Source organism: Rousettus aegyptiacus, unplaced genomic scaffold, assembly GCF_014176215.1.
Source record: "Rousettus aegyptiacus isolate mRouAeg1 unplaced genomic scaffold, mRouAeg1.p scaffold_m13_p_5, whole genome shotgun sequence".
NCBI classification, from domain to species: Eukaryota; Metazoa; Chordata; class Mammalia; order Chiroptera; family Pteropodidae; genus Rousettus; species Rousettus aegyptiacus.
This window is the reverse complement of record NW_023416308.1, coordinates 85,210,836-85,229,008: the sequence shown is the minus strand read 5'-3', so window position 1 is coordinate 85,229,008 and position 18,173 is coordinate 85,210,836. Positions and strand designations below refer to the sequence as shown.

Sequence of the window (18,173 nt, the reverse complement as noted above, 5' to 3'; positions counted from 1 at the left end):
AAAGCACCTCAGTGCACATGAACTCCCCTGAATGTACCACTCATGCACCTTGTCTTGTTGCTTTCACTCACCAGCTCTCTTATCTACAATGTTTACTGTCATCTCTCCCTACCCTAGTACTTGCAGACATAATGGTTGAAGGAGAAGACCCCTAACATCTCACTGGTGGGAATATAAAGTAGTATAATCACCTCAGAAAACAATTTGGTAGTTTCTTAAAAAGTTAAACGTAGAGTTACCATATGTCCCAGCAATTTTACTCCTAGGTAGCTACCAAAGAAAAAAATGAAACCATAGGTCCATGCAAAAACTTCAGAGAAGCATTAGTCATAAAAACTTCAAGTAGAAACAATCCACAAGTCCATCAACTAGTGAATAGAAAAGCAAAATGTGGTATAGCCGTTCAGTGGGACAGCATACAGCAACAGAAATGAGCTAACCACTGACTCATGCTACAACACGGATGTACCTCAAACACATTATGACAAGAGGCCAGATGCAAACAACTACACACAGAATAACTCCATTTACACGAAATGTCCAAAAAAAAAGCAAATCTGTATAGGCAGAAAGTAGATTAGTACTTGCCTGGGGCTGGGAGTAGGAACAGGGATTGATTACAGGTGGGTGCAGGGCATCTTTTGGGAATGATAGAAATATTCTAAAATTTGATCGTAGTGATGGTTACACAAGTCTGTAAAATTTTCTAAAACTCACTGAATTTTATGGTGTGCAAATTTTATGATATATAAATTTTTCATCAATAAGGCTCTTTAAAAATTCTCAGCAGATATACGGTGCGGGCTCTTAGGTGTCTTACACCATTAAGGCATGAAAAATTATAAGGCTCATAGGATAGAAGGGCATCCATGCTGGCATCTTTGGCTCTGTCATTCGTTTATGTTTTGGGGTGCTAGTCAGAGCTTTCCACCCTGAAACCAGTGAAATGACTGCTACTTGGCTTACTACCATCCCATTCACCTCAGAGTGCCAACTGGCGAAGAGCTGAGGTGCCCACACCTTAGGGTTCAGTGCAGGTACTTCAGATTGCTCTCAGTTTTCCTTCCACAGCAAATGCCTGACCTTAGTCTGGCCCCACTGAGCCCAGGCTAAACATGGCAGACATTCTGAAAATAAAATTTCAGGAACAACCATATGAACAAATTAAGTCAGCCTGACTTTGACAGCCTAGAGACCTCAGGCAGTTTGAGAAAGAGGAAAAAGGGAGATGAAAGGAGAGACTGGGTAGAAGATCTCTGTTGAAATGTACTGAATTCACACACAAAAAAGAAAATCTGCTAAGTGAATTACTAACACAAAAGATAGTGCAAATATAGTGTTAAACTTACTTAAGAACACCCACTGGAAACACCTACTGATAACCTAGGATAGATATTCTAATTGTATTCATTTTTACTGAGTCATTTGAGGAAGCCAATGATATTTCAAATTGCAGCAAATTGTAAAACTAATTCAAATTGTTTCCTCATTTATTTTAACGTAGTTACAACTGAATTTCTTTATAAAGGTTAAATACTGCTAACAACCATACTAAGGAGTGATGTCTTCCATCATATTCATAGGAGTGCTCAATTTTAATTCTGCAAATTTTAATTCAATAAACTAATATCTAATCTTGGAGTAACTGTCTCTAAATTTGCCCATCTCATACTAGCCACCACACTAAACATCTGCAATATAGACCTCATTATTTGGGGTTTCACGACTGAAGGGCCTCATCACTGAAAGTATTTATTAAAACCATTCCAAGTAAAATGGGAAATTTAGTAAGTAAAAACAAAAACAACTTTCTAAGCCTATATATTCAAATAACAAGCTAATTATAAAAATTTTATTATTATTAAAAACCAATACTGTTTAATTTGAAAGTACTGAAAATAATTTCTTTTCATCATATTTTGTAATTTCTGATTAGTTTTAATTAATTTGAGTAGAACAACCTCTTTTTATATGCTTCCCAATAGTGGTTTTGAACTTTTGGATCTCGGGATGCGCATTTCCACTCAAAATTTACTGAGGACCTTAAAGAGCTCTTGTTTCTATAGGTTATATCTACCTATATTTTCTGTATTGGGAATTTAAATAGAAAATTTTAAGTATTTAGTACCTAGTTTAAAAATAATAAGCTCATTACATGTTAACATAGTTTTTTTTTAGTTAGACATACCTATATTTTCAAACATAAACATAAATTAGTTGCTTTACATTTTGCAAATCTATTTAATGTGTGAATTAATGGGAAATACCTAGATTTTTATACCTGCTTCTACATTCAATTTGTCATGACCTGCTGCTTTGGTTGAAGTACATGAAAATCTAGGCTCACATAAATATGTAATTGAAAAAGTGAAGGATCTTTTAACAGACTCTTCAGATAACTGTGGTCATTTTTCTTTGGTATTACACTGAAATTTGACAAGTAACCTTCTTAAAGGTTAGCCGTAGTCTGGATTCTGAAACCACACCAATGAACTTTTCATACTTTGTTATATTCAAATTCATTGGCTTACGTTATACAATATCAAAAAAAAAAAAAATCACATGTAAATATGACTGTGGATCTCATCAGAAAAGTCTTTAATGTACTGGGAAGCTGTCAAGCTCACTGAGGTGGATACAAGTTTTCCAAAATTCTTATTTTTACTTAACAGCTCAAAATTTATCTCTGGCAACAAATATTGTTAGTTGTTTTCCTTGATATCGGACACAGGCTCACTGCATTCATTGTCAATGTGCACACCAGATTCAAGATGTAGTAAGTCATAAAAGGACATTCTTGGGGTGACTGGTTCTTTTTTTTTTTAAACCTGTGTGAGCATATCAGCCTGGGTGAGTCAAGTCTTCAGAAGTTTTACTCTATTGTTTCTGGACCACCAGTGTGCTTATCAGCAGACTGCAAACGACAGACAATGTCTCAATGTCATAATGAGAAAAGTATTGACCTTGATGATATGCTGAAGGAAACTGAGGAACCCCTTAGAAGTATGCAGGCCACACTTTGAAAACTGCTGTTATCATATAACTGGCCCCTAACTGCCATTCAAATTACTAGCAGGCAGCCACCAGTTCAGAAAAGAGAAATGTCTTACTGCTTTTTCAGGTTATCCACATGTTATTACCCATCCCAAGAACACTGATATAAGCAGAAGGCGCTTCCATCATCCAAATTCAATAGGGAAGCATGAAAATGAAATCTAGTTACCATGCACACATAACAGAAACTAAGCACACTAAATCTAACATGTAAACTTCCCCCCAAAGAATTTGAAACATCAATTTTTTCTTAATTCATTTGTTTCCCCATTTGTTGGGCTTTTCTATGTAAGGCACTTGCTTAGAGATATGGAGAGTCCTCTGTTGACAACTCTACGACCAGGGTCCCCAGGACATGAAGTAACCAGGAAACAAAGCAGAGGCACTAAAGTCAAACTTTATCCAATTTCAAGCCCCAGGTCTTGTACAAGCAACCTACAAGCAGCCTGTCCTTTGTAACCTCTGGGTATCTATTGTTTTAGTTGGATATGAGGTAAATTCCACTTAACATTGTGAGGACTGGATAAAATGCATGTAAAGCATTAGTGCAGCTCCCAGCCCACAGCAGGTGTTCAATAAATGGTAGCTACTGTTATGAATACGGTCCCCTGGAGGCAGCTGGAGTCCAGGGAGGAGTGGGACACACATCCAAATAATTAAGACACAGCATGGGAACTGATTAACTACAAAATGCGATGGGAGTAAAAAGAAAATCAATGGTCTGTTTAAGTGAAGAAGGTGCTATAATAATGGAGCCACCATCTCACGAGAAGGAAGAGCTGGTCTGGTGGGAGAGAAGGGGAAGGGAGAAAAGTGCATCTGGACACACACAAAGGCTGGGCACATGATGGGTAGCAAGGAAAACACATTAGAATCAGCTCACTTAGGGCCTTTAATGCCATGCTAAGGACTGCAAACACCTGAGTGATTTCCTTTTTATTCTGAAGACTGAGGAATTAAAGAGACTCGGTGCTAGAGGGTCAACTGGTCTGTTGCCCATCCGACCCCCCAGTACACATACATGATACTTATGGTTGCTCTCACGTCTCTGACCCATCAGGAGTCTCCTGGCCTATAAGTCTGACTAGTGGAGAAGGAACAGCAAAGCTCCTCTCAGAGGCTGTGGGACATTAGCAAGCCCCAGCAGCTGGTGGCATCTGAACTTATTGTTTTAACGCACAAATGAGGCACATACTAGGCAAAGCCACTTATAAAATCCTAAAGCATGTAACTTTATCTTTATCCCAGCCCCATCTTTGCCTTGAGTCCTATGCTCTGGTGGAATTTTCAGGTCACTCTGCTTAACGGAGAGAGAAGAAACAGAAAGAGGGTCTAGTGCCCCACGTTTTCCATCATGATTCCAGCCATCTGTGAAGCCTCTTGCACTGTCTGAGTGAGCTCTGAGGCCCAAAGAGGATGCCCTTCTCTTGCTCCTTGGTGGGGGCAGCAAATGCTGCCTAGGTGCATCATGCGGATGTACCAGAAAGCCAGCATGAGGACAGCCCCATAGGTAGAGTCTGTGACACCTTGGCGACCCTACAGGTACACATGAAGGTGTAGTCGGCGTGGATCCATGGTCAGCTGTGCTGCTCCCCACTCACGTGTGGGATGTGACCATCCAGATAAAAACCACTAAAATCATGGCAATGTCTTACTCACCCAGAATTTTACGAGGAAGAAGGCATTTTGAGGGCCCTTTCCAAACAGTTCCTTTAAGCCACCTTTCTTTTCAGGAAATTTGTCATAAATCTGACGAATGTCCACTGATTCGAGCAATGGGTCACTGTAAGAATGGTTGGCATGCCCAATGTGCACGAAGAGGTGTTTGTTGTACTGAAAGAAATCAACAAAAACATTCCCATTACAAACCCTTTGATCAACCTGGGACACATCCATTTTGAGCTAGATAAAGAGCAGTAGTCTTGAAATCCCGGAATTACGTCTTGAATAGCCGAAAGACTGTGCCTTTGAAAAGATGATGTTAAGAAAAGCCATTACAGCTTAGGGTAAAACAGTCATTGTCTTTCTTTTTTTTTTTTTAAGTTGATATGTAATATTACATTAGTTTCAGGTATACAATGTAGTGAAACAGTCATTGTCTTTTATTGACAAAGGTATATACTTCCACAAATGCCTAAAAGATGCTTTGTGTAGATACAGTGGGAAACAACAACTTAAATTACCCAATTACCAAACCAGAAAACAATTCTATTATTCGGTTTCGCCTGACTCAATGAAAATGACAGCAACACCCTTTGGATTCCATTATTTACAGTGCGAGCCCACTAAGAAATATGTGGGTCATTAGCTAACATCATCACCCAGAATGTGCTTCTTACACCACCTCCCTTAGCAACAGCATGGATGTCTCCCTCTTAGCAATGGTACCCACCTACTTCCTCCAGCAGGAGTAAGAGTGCTGAGCCTCTTTCTCACCAGTCCCCTTAGTAACCAATCTAAAACTACTGCATAAGGGCTGGTCAATATGTGGTGGTAGTACAAAGTTAGGGTCAAGGGTATAGATCATGGTGCAAGGCTTTAAGTGCTGATAAAAAAAAAAAAAAATCAACCAACCGAACAAACAAAATCCAAAAATGGTCACTCATTCATGAAAAAATAAAAACACCAAACCCTGTTAAGATACTTAACTTGCAAAGGAAATACTTTCTTTTCCCTGCTTTGGTAGGAGACATGGTAATAGGATCACAAAGGAGTGTGTCCAGATGAATACTTCTCACTTAGGCTGCAGCAGAATTATCAAGGAACATTTAAAAATCACCAATGCTTGGGCCCAACTGAGACTAAATTGGGATCCCTGAATTGAGGGTAGACATTAGTAATTTTTAATGCTCCTTAGGTAAATTCCAAAATGCAGCCTAGTTTGAGAACAATGGCCTAGACTTTCTATTCCAGAACCCCCATGTCTGCTTTTCTTGCTTAATAAGCTGTAACACCAACCTGATATGATACAAAGACCTCTGAGGGTATGGGTTCCAGCTAATAACCCAATAGGGTTCATAAGAGGAACCCATGTTCCTATCTGCCTAGCAGTCCCTATTCACTTTTTAAGTTTAAATTGGCATCTCTCCAACTAGAGTCTTTCCAATTACTGATCGCATAGAAAATGAGAAGTCACAAATAAAACGACTTGGTCACAGCTGCCTACCATGAGTACTGTATACAGGTTAAGAGTATGGGGTCTGGATTCTGTCTGCTCAAGCACAAAACTTTGTGCCCATTGTGTATTAACTATGACATTGAGTAGGTCCCTTCTCAGTGTCTAAGACGGGGCCAACACTGGCATCTACTTCATATGGACGGTTGCTATACGGTTTAAATAAGACATTGCTTATAAAGAGCTTACTAGAACTGCTAGAGCCAACAAAGAGTAAACACTCAATAAATGCTAGCTACCATTTTTCATAAAACTCCCTTCTTTGAGATTCAGTGAATATAAACATATTAAAAGCATTGTATGAAAGAAACATTTTTTAACTTTCATAACCCAAAGTTTCCCAAACTCTTTTGGTCACAAAACCCTGTAAAAATATCCTGAGGAAGAGCTGGTTCAAATCCGTGACCTGCTACCTGCTACCCGCACTGTGGATCTCTGGTCACAATGCTAAGGAGCAGGAGGCCCACCCCCACCCGATGCCCGCTGTCCAGTGTTGCACATGTGGGGAGTGTGGCCAGGGACCAGCATCTGGGAGAGGGCTAAGCCCTTCTCCTACCCAACACAGAGTGACATCTTTATAAGGCTTCAAAATCCCTAAAAGGTATCAGGTGAAATTAAAAAAAAAAAAAAAAAAAAAGGGAACCTATTAAGCTCTGACATGGACTCAGCCTCTGTCCCAGCTACCTGGTGGCTTTTAGGCTGGACTGCGACCTGGAAACTACTATGGAAGAACAGAGTATGCCTGTGTTAGAAGAGAGTGAAAAAAACTTTAAAATAAAGTAAGAGTCATTGCTGTGTTAGGTGGGTGAGGTTATGGGGTGGGGCAGAATGCTATTGATCTGTTTATAAATTTTCTCCAATGTTGTTACATCATCTTTCCAATTATAAGCAAACAAAAGCCCACAGGAATATATAAAGCACAACTGCTAAGGAGCTTCTAGTCTCATCAGTGAGCAAAAGGAATAAAAATAACACAAGCTATGTTTGGAACACTGTTATCAACCATCACAGGAGCTGAGGCAAAAGGTTTTGTTCCTTTATTACCTGGACAACTGGCCATCTGTAGGTCCACCTTCTTCATCCTTATTAATAACCTCCGCTTATAGCAAGCTCTCAGCCATACCCAGCTAGCTCTACAAGGCACCATTTGTCATTACTTGTGTCACATTAGGGCAGTGAGTCTATGGGAAAGAATGTAATAGAAAAGCCTTGGGGACACTTGGGAATTGAACCTGAGTTGAGCACCACCTTCTACCCCTTCTGCCTCACTAGCTGCCCACGGGTCAGGGCAGAGCTGGAGTGAAGTTAGGAAGCAGTGAGACTTAAGCCGTTTTGCTCTAAACATTAAAAGGCCCTGGCACTGTACTGTTGGGACTCGGATGACAGCCTAGACAACTACAGGTCGTAAGTCAGGAAGGTGAATGGAAGGTAAAACTGACCATAATTCAGTGGGGGCCATGAAGATACAGCTGAAAAGCAAGGTGAGTGCAAAGCATGAACAAGAAACTAAATCTCAGTTTTCTTATATGTACAATGGAGATGTTAATATCTGTAATACAGAACAGGTTTAAGGATGAAAAGAAATAATGCACAGAAGGTGCTTGGCATAGGGCCTAGCAAATAAGAAGTGCTTGATAAATCGAAGCTGCTAAGATTACTATTGTGTTGGTTTATTATTATGTGAGATTAAATAGATCCTGAAGCAGAAGCTCGAGAAGGTTCCTACTTCAGCCATCCCTCCTGCCTAGCAAAAAAACAAAAACAAAAACAAAACAAAACAATACAAACCCACATGTAAGCCCAGAGCTGGGAACGGGTCATAAAGCCCTGTGATTATGGCATACCCATTACAGGCTTCTCAGGGTGTGGGCCTCTCACCTGTGCCTGAAGGAAGGAAAAGAACTGTGTCCATTCAGTGTTATGTGCAATGAGCACTCTGTATATGTAACCTCAGGTAATCCTTCCCTCAGAATGACACTGTAGGTGGATTTTATTAAAATCATTTTACAAATGAGGAAATAGAAGCTTAGAGATGAACGGACTTGCCTGAGGTCACACATCCAGGAATAGTCCTGGAGTTAAGAATAAAACTTAGATCTGTCAACACCACCGCCCATGGATTTGCTGCAAATATCAACCACATGGTCTCCCAGAAGAAAATGCCTAGACCCTCCTATCGCAGACTGACTTTTTCTGAAAGTTGATTCAAGGAAAAAGAAAGCAGCTAAATAGTGTTTTAAAATTCTTAAACGTTAAATTAGAATTGAGGATAAACATAATGATTCACGGATGCATCAGACAGTCTTCAAAGGTTTCTATTTTGAGGAAATTACCTTCGTGCCCAAGTGGCTGAAATGAACTGAGAAGGGGCAGGCTGTCTTTGCCAAAGGAAATCGGGCACTGCCTCTCCAAGGCTGGTGACTTGAAACCAAACTCTGACTGCTGGCGTCCGAGTGGCTTTATTACTGCCAAGGGGTGACTTTGTTTCTAAGAATACAAAGGACTAAAGAAGGTGTCCTGGAGACCACAGCAGTGAGATAAACAAATCCCCCTCTACCCTTAATTCAACCTGGGTAAGTCAGGAGTCTCTTGGCCCTTAAACCCAGAAGGCTGAAAAGAAGAAATCTACCTGACAGGTTTGGGTTCAAGTTTTCATGAAATTATAAAATTAAAGTGGTTTTTAGAAAACCATTCGCTGAGGCTCTAACTACTACTTCTCATCCTGCCAGTTCTCCTTATTAGGGTAGACGGCTACTAGGGTGGATACTTTACTTCCCTCCCCTCCTTCCAAATAAATCCCACTTTCTTTCCAGCGGTGTTGGTATCCCCAAAACTAAAGGTGGAACACAAAACCTGCAAAGAGTAATTCAATTCTATAAGGCAGAAAACAAATATTTGCAAAACCAACAAATCAAATCCCCAAGTATTTGGGGGTAATATATAAGCAGAAACGGGGGGAATGTCAATGAGTCATGTATACTAAAGCCTAAGACTAAATTTCCTCAGTATCCAAAATAGAAGTTAACACTGCCTTTCAACTACAAAAGTCTCCTAGGCGCTCAGTAGATGATCAACGTATCAATGACAACAACAAAAATGGTACGCACTCTGCTTATTTCTTTTATGGATTTCAGTAGAAAAAACCAGCTCGCCTACTGTCCATTACATGCGAGGCACTGTGCGAGGCATGGGGAATCCATGAGCTAATAGTACAAAAAGTCCCTCTCTTCACAGATCCTGCGGAAGAGCTAGTTTGCTTCTTCTATAGTCAGAATCATACACTGCCCACATAAATGCATGTTCTCAAAGATTCCTATGAGAAGACTGGTATTAAAGACAGTCAACATCCCCACTCCTGCACATCACATAACTTAAATCAGCATTTAAGTGCTTTTTTATATGAACAACTTTATTCTCCAGCATTAAACATGCAGTTACTCATTAGCAAGGAATACATATGTGGAACACACCTGGAAAATATGAATCAAGTTTCACAACTCTATGGTAAAAACCAGGTTACCTATCACACATGAGCTATGTAAGTTTTCAGAAAATTGACTTTCCTTGTAACAGAAGGATATATCCTCTCACAGGAGGATATATGCCCTGCAATGAAGAAGTAAATTAAAAAAGAGGGAGATGGGGCCCTAACACAGGAGAGAGGTAGAGGAACGCTCTGGCTAACAGCGGTCGGTGCTGCTGACCTGGACAGTGGTCAGTCTAGGACGGAGGGCTCCTGGAGGGGTGTCACCAACGGCACAGTGGACCTGAGCGCCTCCCTGACTTGCCCAACCCTCTGGAGAAGAGTTTGAGAAGTGTTATAAATTTTTAGGATAAATTTGCATAATGTAAAAGCTGAGTAAATAAAAAAAGTGTGTGTGGGGGGGGGGGCAATGACAAACCGTAGAAAAAAACAAGTGTTACAATCAAGAAATGGTTCTAATACATCACACACTAACCATACTGCGTGCAAAATTTACACAGGTTTACAATATAAACACTGAATGTTAACCCAACATTTGTGATATTACCACATTGGGAGGCTTAGAAGTAAAAGCGGTGGGGAAGTGTGCTAAATTTAGAGAGCTAAGTGTCCCACAGTAAGAAGTCAACAGAAAAAGTCTAAAGTTGATGGACAGAGGCATATAGTATAAGCATGTTACTTAGAAATATGGAGATAATAAATGACGGAATGGCTGAAAGAGCTGTTCGCAGCTGTCCCTAAGGAACAGGACTGGGGGGTGGGGAGACTTGGGGCAATGGAGTGCGGCTTTTCCTTATAGGCCATGAATGCGGTTCCACTTGGCTTACGCATAAAGCACAGGCATCACTTCATTAAATTAAATAAACAGCCAATCAAAAGCTATCTTGAACATCATGGAGATTTTTGAGGAAGGGAAATAACTATAAAGGGAAACAAAAATATTAGGAGTCATGCTTCAGGATGTTTATGCTAGTTGACCACAAGTTCCCTGGACTGGAAAGGAACTGAGTCAAATTACAGAGCCACCCTATGGCTCAGATACGCAGGATGACCGAGCAGAAGCTGGGACCCCTGTCTGCCTGCAGCGTTCACCCCGAAGACCAGTGTTTACAGCAGCAAAATCCTACCTAGATCAAAACATCCTGCAGCTCAGCAACACCTGACAAAATACATGCGTTTCTATTTCAACTTGGGGAAATGCTCATTTTCTATTTTATTGCTACGATCCCTCCAGTTCTTCTTCGCAGCAGTTGTAAACAGAGATACAGGTGGATGTAACCCTAAAAACTCAACAAAGTTACTTACAAAGGGTTATTTAGCTACCTTGGGGGTTTCACAGAAGACTTTTCTTCTCCCCTAAAGCTGTCCTAAGAGGTCACTTTCTCTCCTGGACCCCTACTTTCCTTCTCTCTGCTGCTGAGGGAGGGCTGAGCGCTGGGACTCTGGAGTCAGATGAAGGGTGGGGAGGTGGGGGGTGTCTGGTCTGAATCCTGGCACTGCACCACCGGCTCCACTGCCTAGCTGAGTCATCTGGGACCGGCGATCCCAGCCCTCTCTGTTGCAGTTTCTACATCCATCTGTAATGCAGGAATAGTAACAGTGCCTACCTTGAAGGAATGTCACAAGGACTGAATGAAATAATGCGTAGGAAATACATAATACTGTGCCGAGCACACAGTTTATTTTTATTATTGCTATTATTATTTCTCCAAATAATCATGCTTCTTTTCTTCAGATGAGATCATTTGACTTTAAGGCTGTCCCTCTGGTACCAATAAAATGGGAACACTAAAATTTAAAGCAGAAATTAAGAAAGGGAAGTTTCAGACACATTAGCGTGATTCCTACTGTTCCAACATTGCCGTTAACTACTGTTAATGTCGGTGGTCAAGCTGGGGGTGGGTGATGTGCATGCGGAGCCTGCAGTGATCTGGCCCCCACACTCCCCTCAGGCCTATCCGAACCCATTCTTGGAAGCATGCGAGGTCTGGTCTTGCAAGTGAGAAGTGAGGCCTGGGCAGCCTGGGAGGGTGCTCATCACTGCAGATGAGACAAACAAGAACACACTCCACAAGTGACCTCTGGAGTTTTCTTCTTTCTTTTCTCTTTTTCTCAAAGGGAAAAGTACATTCTCCTCCAGAGACCTCTGTTGAGGCAGTTCACTTTTTGTAGAAAAGGAAGGAAAAGCTCTGTAAATCTGCCGGTCTTCGGTGTCCGGGAAGCTCCCCCCCGACACGCCTCAGCTCTGCACTGCACTGTCCGACCTGAAGATGGCAGTCTTTTCTTAAACTTGTTCCAAAAATTCCAAGTATTTAAAGAATGCAGTAAAACCTTGAAAAATGACTGTTGTCAAATAATACCAAGAGAAAAATTATAATCCACTTAGGAATTTAGAGAAACCAAGACAGATAACTCATGTCAAGGGATGATAACATACAAGCTGGACCAGAGCAAGGACAAATCACCTACATTTGCTTCCTGTCATACTCCTGCCAAGGCTCTCAGTCCAGACACCCCCAGGGCAGCCTGGGTAACCTGTGATGACCCCTGGGGCCAGGCCAAAGAAAATGACCTGCATATTCAGCCCTTGGAGGGACAAGAAAGGCTTGCCTGGGCTCCTGCTCCAGGAGGCTCTCTCCTCAGCTAACTGGCCAGAGGCACCAGCCCTGTTCTGGCCGCTTGGCCCCAGTGCTGCTTCATCTCTTCCTTGTGCTCTTCCCAGAACGAAACATTGAAAACAAGAAACTAGGAGCAAGTAAGTCCTTCCTTCCCAGGTCTCACACCAGGATCCAGGGCCTTCACTCCCACGTCCACCACCGTCTCTGTAGAGCGGCTGCTGTTAGAAAGAAGTGCGTCCCCCCCACAGAAGTGCAGCTGTAAGGGCCCTCTGGCTGCGTGCAGGGACAGCAACCACGAAGGCCGGCGGGTGTGGTGCTGACCTGCCAAGGAAAGCAGATGGAGCCTGGCTGGGGCCTCCGCGCAATGTCTATAAAACCCAGATTTCCAGATGCTTTCAATTGCCTCATCCCCAAATGGTAATGAAGAAAGAGGGTGAGTGCCCGGAGCAGCTCAGACACTGAGAGTAAACTACCCACTGCTTTTGCGAAAGGTGCAAGTATGAGCTGACGGGACAGCATGGCAATCGTGCAGGACAGACAGGCTGGGAAAACCACACCGCAGTGAACCGTAACCTCCCTCATCAGAAGACACTTCATGTCCACTGTCATACTGGACGATCACACTTGGGGGAATGCACAAGAAAAACCTGGGAGAAATAAACAATGGGCATAGCCGACCATCAAACCAGCTGTAGCCTTCCTCTGAGAACCTGGAGGGCAAGTGTGCTTTCTGACCATTCATTCTAAGCATGGGATGCAGACATCACCAACACATGGGTTAAGATCCAGGCTCCACTGGTTCTGAGCTCTGTGGCCTGAGGCAAGTTGCTTAACCTTTCTGGGCCTTGACATACTCCCCTGAACATAGGGATGACACCTGGCCTGCTCATCTCCAGGGGTCAATGTGAAGGTCAGATGAAATGGTAAACATGTCAGTTCTGTGAGAGCCATAGGGAACTGCACTGATGCTATTAATGAGATCTGCACACAAGCCATGAACTAGGGTGGAGGAGTCTCTTTTCTAAAGGACCAGAAGCTATACCTGCCCCAATGACTGTTTCCCATAAACACAGGACCCCACTCTGGGATGTACCAACCGCCGCCTCAGCCACTGCAGGGCTTAGAAGCTTCTCCAGAAAAACCTTGTACTTCCTCTACCCTTCTGGTACATAGGCGAGGACCATCCTGGCAATCTGGGACTTAAACCTTGCTTCTGATCTTATTTCTCCAATCGAATCCCCATACGAACCATCCACCCTTGTTTCTACCACAGGCCTCATCAACATCATACTTCTTTAGAGCTACACTGATCACATTTTCCAAACCAAAGTCAGGATCTGTGGTCTAACACAGGAATTTTAGCTGATGTGTGAATTTAGGCCTTTGAAAGAAGCTATAAAGATATGAAGATTAAATCATTCTTGGGCCCACATCTGACCAAGTGCCTTTATGGAAAAGAACAGGTTATCTATCTGGAGGATGTGACTGCAGAATGTTAGTGCAGGCTCCCCGACAGGGCAGAACTCGGGCTCCTTCAGGCTGTGAAGATTGCTGACTTACTCCCCCAGCCACTTAGAAATAAAGATAAGAGGCCAGCACATTCCAGGCAGCTCTGGATTCAGACAAAGTTCAAATATCCAACCCCACCATCTATGAGCTGGGTGCTTGGCTAAATTACCCAAATTTTCTGAGCCTCTCTGTTTCCAAAATCCATTTCAACAGGTTTCTTCTGAGGACCAAAAGAAAAAGCATTATCACAAAGTCAAGTCTTCTCCCTTCTCTGTTCTCTGATTCTTCAAATTATACTATCATCCCTCGTCTCAAAAACTCCGTCATTTCCATTATCCTCTTCCTCCCAACGGCTAAGTAATTCCGAAGGCCTTTTACTGTTATTGACACAGGGTTTCTCCCCTCTGACATTCCCTGTTGTCCTTCCCCTTGACCACTGCTCACTCCCTGGCTTGGTCTTTGTCACCCATTTCCTGGATCAGTAATACTCTTTCCCTACCCCCGACCTATTCTGTAACCTGCTGCAGCTCTCACCTTCCTGAAACACACACCGGACCACATCTTCTCTTTAAAAGGGGGGTGGGGAGTGAGGTGGGAGAATATATGTTCATATTATGCTATATATGTATTAAAATCTCTGAAAAAGTCACAAAAAACTAGCAACAGTTGTTTCCTACTTGAGGTGAGACAGTAATTAAAAGAAAGTCTTTCTCCATTCTTTTAAGCTTATAGACTTTTGATCACTTATGAATTTACTACCTACTCAAAAAAAAAATTAATTAAAAAAAATCCTGGCTCCCATCCCTGAGTGTCAATAGAGTCCAAACCACCTGGTGAACAGATATCTCCCAAGCCAGGTCGTTTCCATCTGTCTGGCCCAACTTCCTGCTACATTTCTACAAGATATTCAGGTTCAAAAAACATTTGTGGAGTGCTTAATAGGTCCTGGGATGTTACTAACTGTCACCGTCACAGTAGGACAGTGGGAGTGGTTCCATTATGACCACTGCACCGACTTGAGGCTGAGCCATGAAGTCATTTGCCCCAAAGCTCACGCTGCTGGTAAGAATTCAGATACCGGCCTTTTTACTCCACTAGAACAAACATGTTGTCATGAGAGCATGATGAGAGATAAGTTCTAAAGTCCAGGTGGGAACATTCCTTCCTTCTCTCATGTCTTGCCCTAAACCCCTAGAAGACTTGCAGAACCACAAGTTGGAAAAGGAGCTCAGAGAAAAGCCAGCCCAACTCGTTCTCCAGTGTGTAGGGCCCTGCCACATCCTACCTGTGCTTGGGGAGCTCATACTTTGGAAGGGAGGTGTTTTTACATTTGAGTAACTTTTTTTATTTCTTCAAAACTGCAGTGGAGTGTTTAAGAATACAGAGTGGGGCCAAACCTTGGCATGGCCACTTCCGGGCACTGGATCTTGAAAATGTACCTTAATGTTTCTGAGCCTCCATTCCTTCACTGATAGACAGGACATAAGAAGAGTACCCATGTCAAAATGCTTAGCATACAAGGCTTTAACACAGCTCAGTAAGTGCTAGCAATTATCACTATAGCTATAATATACAAAAGTGTTTCTTATACGCTGGGTGTACCTTCCCTGTTCAGGTTTGTTCCTCTACCACATCATGAACTTTTCCTCTTCAGCAATACAGTGCTTTTTTAAAATCTAAAGAGACAATCTCCTTGTCCTTCCTTCTCCATCCCAAAGTTTTCCCTTCTCTGGCCATGTAACTCCTACATAACTACGCCCTTACACTCTCTCTTCCTGCACCGGGTCCTGCTTCTTCTGGCATCCAGATCACGAGAGGCATTAAACATACGACCTTGTGCCTGGGAAATCTTAACTGGCAGGGGTTCGCCAGCTGTGAGGCAGGATGTGGCTGAGATGTGGGGGGGGGGGGGCGGAGGAACCTGCCACATCCCAGGGTGGGGTAGAGGAATTCCGCTAGGCTTTATCAGGAAAACCACTCCCCATGCATGCACAGGATTCAGCTGACAGCTCACCAAGATCAGGTTTTCGTCTGTCTAAAACAGCAGCTGCCTAAATCAGTCTCCAGGAACTGTGTGCTGATTACAGGCAAGATATTTTTATATAGCCCACCATGGGGAGAGGATCTTATACTTAACATGTGAAGTCCTTTGATATGCAACACTGAAATCATGTAGAAAGTGTATTTTAAAGCACTATTAGCCACTTTTAAAACAGTCTTAGTTTTTTAGATCTTCCTTTCTTCACCCTCTGCTGTTTTTCTCTTAGCTTCTAGTGGAGCCAAAGGTAACAGAGGGACTGACTTGCTGGTTCTCCACCAACATAAACAACCACTGACTTGGGGAAACGTTGCCATCTGGTTTGTATATGATGCAGAGCCAGCAGGGGGCGCGCATCTCCCAGACTATTCTGCTTTTCGCTCCTTATAGATTGCAGCAGGCTCTACACTACAGAACAGGCTACTTATTGCGTACAAGTAAACCATACAATCTTAGGTTACAATCGCAGAATGCAGAATCAGCAGACCTGGATTTGAATCCCATTTCCAATATCAGCTGGCTATGTCAGAGGAGTAAATAAGATAATGCACAGGGTTGGCTATCACCACTACTGGTACTACTGCTGGTACTACTACTAGCACGGGTAGTGCTAAGGTGGCAGAGTCACAAAGGTTTTAGTGGTGCCAATGATGACCTATGTGGTAAATTGAAGAATGAATTTCCAGAACAGTGGTTAACTAAGGGAGGTCACTCTGGACGGAGAATTAGGCAAACTAGGTTCTCCTCTTGGCTTTATTGCTACCCAAGTGTGTGTTTGTGCCTTATCTCCTGTTGGGAAGTACTACAGCCATCATGTCCAAACCTGGCCACAGCTACTGACGAGCTGTAAGACAGCAATCTCTACAAACCTCTTCCATAAAACGGAATAGAATTATATACCTTGCAGTGTTGTGATGAGGATAAAAGAAATCACTAATGAAAAAACAGCACTGCACTCATTAATTTATTTGTTTGCTTTTTAAAAGTGCTATATATAACTCCATGATTTCGATCAACATAAACCATTACAAAGAGCGTGACTATGTAGACAAAGATCTAGAGAATCCAAATACAAAGGTGAATCTGTTTAGGGACCTTTAATTATTTGTCACTTTGTTGGCTTCCTTATGAAATTAAAACATGTTTAATGTTTTATGCTAAAATTAAGCATTGTATATCCGCATTTGTAATTTAAATGTACCACATAAATTTTAGGTGACTTTAAATTTTCCTGTAGTTGCAACAAAAATATAGTAAAATTAAAGTCTGAAAAGCCACAAAAGGTCTGTGAGCTAAAGAAATCATTCACATGCTACAGATTTTTCAGTGTGACCTTGGTCCTGAAGTGCCATTACATCTTCATTGTAATAGCAATTTGTGTTTGCAAAATAAAGCACATATTATATAATTTGAGAAGATGGTGCTTCAGATATTGTCCACATGCTTTAAATAATTTTGTTACTTCTCCTCCATTTCAATTAGTTGATCATTTTTCTTTTTACCAAGAAGCTCATGCTTCCTCTAGCATGAGAACCATCCTTCAGGCTCTCATGTTTTCGGTCAAATCGAATACATGTGCTATTTACAATCTGCCTTGAATTCCTTTGTATACATTAAACTCCTTTGTTTATCATTGAAAAATAAGGATTTGTAACACAGGAATGTTAGAAGCTACATTAACAACTGAGACCAATGTTATGACTTAGTAAAATAACTTCACAATAGTAATACAGCTTTGGTTGGCATTATGTGATAGACATAATTTAAAACCATAACACAACCCAGAAACATCGACGTATATAAAATGTTATTTTCTGAAATTATACTTTTTTAAATCTAAGAGCAAGTAATTCTCGACTGTCAAGAAGGATCACTATTCCATATAAGCAGCTAACATTCTGTGTGTGCTTGTTTATGTGTTTGTGTGTATGTGTGTTTACTTGTTTGGATGGTTATCATTTGTCTTCTCTACTAGGATAGAGGGTCCATGAGAAAAAGGACTTAGTTCCCTTTGTTGTTGACTCTCTAGCACCTGAAACAGTGGCTGGTGTGCAGTGTTTAAAAAGTATTTGTTAAATGAATTCCAATTTCTTTCAGCCTCAACTTGTATTCCCTAAAATATAATTATTTTTCAAGAGGCCCAAGGGTGTTGACTCACTCCAGGCCTTCCATTTATTTCAGCACTTTTGAAGTCATGTATTATTGTTTAATCTATAGAGCCAAGTCTTTTCATTCATCAGGAAATGGCTAAATCCCGTTGAATCGTTCGGATTATGCATAATTCTAAAAGTACAT

General features: G+C 41.7%; 1 protein-coding gene across 12 annotated transcripts in view; it reads right to left on the bottom strand.

Moving 5' to 3' along the window:
* The window catches only part of TEAD1 (TEA domain transcription factor 1), a 248,626-nt gene that overhangs the window by 35,411 nt on the left and 195,042 nt on the right, over positions 1 to 18,173 (bottom strand). For all 12 annotated transcript variants that reach the window (XM_036220453.1, XM_016135432.2, XM_016135433.2 and 9 more), the window contains one exon: positions 4,714 to 4,887. In XM_036220453.1, coding sequence (XP_036076346.1) covers positions 4,714 to 4,887 — 174 coding nt within the window. The remainder of the gene's footprint in view (positions 1 to 4,713; positions 4,888 to 18,173) is intronic.